General features: G+C 45.8%; 1 protein-coding gene across 1 annotated transcript; it reads right to left on the bottom strand.

Annotated features, from left to right (window-relative positions):
* Nucleotides 1–1178: 1178 nt before the first annotated feature.
* On the bottom strand, nt 1179–1598 carry PUNSTDRAFT_139691 (uncharacterized protein; the record flags this gene model as incomplete). Its single annotated transcript, XM_007389424.1, has 1 exon — nt 1179–1598. One exon carries the CDS (start codon nt 1596–1598, stop codon nt 1179–1181), a length of 420 nt encoding a protein of 139 aa, XP_007389486.1.
* Between the last annotated feature and the right edge of the window lie 211 nt (nt 1599–1809).

The raw sequence follows: 1809 nt of genomic DNA, 5'->3' as shown, positions 1-1809 counted from the left end.
TGGCAAGATCCTCCTTGTTGGCAGACTCACTCAAGCCCAGGTTCAACACCTCTTGCAGTAGCAGTCATCTGAAGAGATATGAAACAGGCTTGTTGGCTTTCAGCCTGGTCTTGAGGGAATTTTATACAAAGAGCCTGATGCACACACAGGTGTATACCTATTGTCACTACTAGTTGTCCAATGTGCCAAGGAGCGTGACTTCTGCCTATCTATACACTGTCTGAGATATCATGCAGAGATGAGCTGCCCAGGTTTCAGATTTACACAGCCTTGGGGCACGTAGCCTTGACAGATTGTAATACATTTCCTTTGCCTTTGTTTGTCTATCATTGAGAACACAGGAGAGAATGTTATAGACCAGGCTATTAATCATATCACTGTCAACTATAGCTAGAGCTGGTGTACCATTACATCCTTATGAGCTCAACCTGGCAGGTGATTGTCTTAGAGTTTTGCCTGGACCTAGTCATGGACCACATCAAAGCTCTCCTTGTGTACCTAGACCACCAGAGGGCATGCTTGGGGAACAGATAAGCAAATGTGGACTGTTTGGCATTGAGACCTGTTGAGTTGCAGAGCAGCTTGGTCTGAGTCTACTGGTGATCATGTTGTCTGAGGGTGTCTAGCAGCTGGACAACATAGACAGTGAGCAGAATGAAGTAGATACACGGAGAGGGCTATCCTACCTGGAGAGCACAGACAGTGAGCAGAATGAAGTGCTCAACTCAAGTGTAGCTCTCTACTAAAACTGTCAGCACAGCCTACAAGTTGAAGTGGTCATAGCCACACAAAATAAGCACCAGAGAGCTGGCAAGTCACCACAGACAACAGATCACTGATGGTCGATGTACAGTATAACGATGTTCCTTGATGCACTCAGGAGTGCATGGCTTTCTGCCGCCGCTACGCAACATTATATACATTAAAAACTATATACATCTCTAATATAATGCTCTAGTATACCTGATGAATTTCTTCGAAGCTCAGAAATGTGTTGTGCGAGAATGAGGAGCTACAGCATCCTGAGCACCAAATGGTGCAGATTTTATTTGTTGATGCAGTCACATGACTTGCCCAGTATTGCGCTCACACGCACTGTCAGTTGAACGTTTCGCGCCCTTTCGACAATCAACATGCTGAGCCAACCTATCGCAATACATCGGGGAATGCTTACCCACCTAATACACCTTGGAGCTGGTTGAATCGTCGCTCTCAGAGTCATCGAGATCCTCTGTTTCCTTGGGATAGTCTGCCTTCTTTGGTTTCTGGGGTGCCTTCGGTAAGTCTTTACACTTGACCCCCTCGCTGATCAATCTCTTCTTCATCTCCTCATATTCACTCCTGTCCTTCGAGTATTCCTCCTTTGCCATTCTCCACCACTCCTCAAAAGCCTCCTTCACATGTCTTTTTTGCTTTCTTGCCGTTTCTCTCTGTTCTTTCTGGGCTTCTTTCTCCTTTGCAATCGCCTCCAGCCTTTCCTCCTCTGCAATGAAGCCTTTATGGGTGAAATGTCTAGCCATCCCACCCACCATGTACTTGTTCCTCCGCTCTGTATTCTTCGCATCTTCCTTGGATTGCAGAGACTGATTAAGTTTCATAGTGTGCATGCTACTCACCACCAACTGAGCATTCCCCCCCTCAAGCATCGCATGAAGGGCTCGATGATGAACTTCTGGATCTGAAGGCAAGAGCGATAATTCCCTAATATATGATCCTCAGTCAAAGTATGAGGGAAAAGACTGAGTTATGCATGTAGTACCTAATATATGACTACAGAGGCATCATAAGTACATTAGGACATAAGGGACA

This window comes from Punctularia strigosozonata, assembly GCF_000264995.1.
Source record: "Punctularia strigosozonata HHB-11173 SS5 unplaced genomic scaffold PUNSTscaffold_132, whole genome shotgun sequence".
NCBI lineage: Eukaryota > Fungi > Basidiomycota > Agaricomycetes > Corticiales > Punctulariaceae > Punctularia > Punctularia strigosozonata.
Note: the sequence above shows the minus strand (reverse complement) of the source record. Positions and strands in the feature narration are given on the sequence as shown.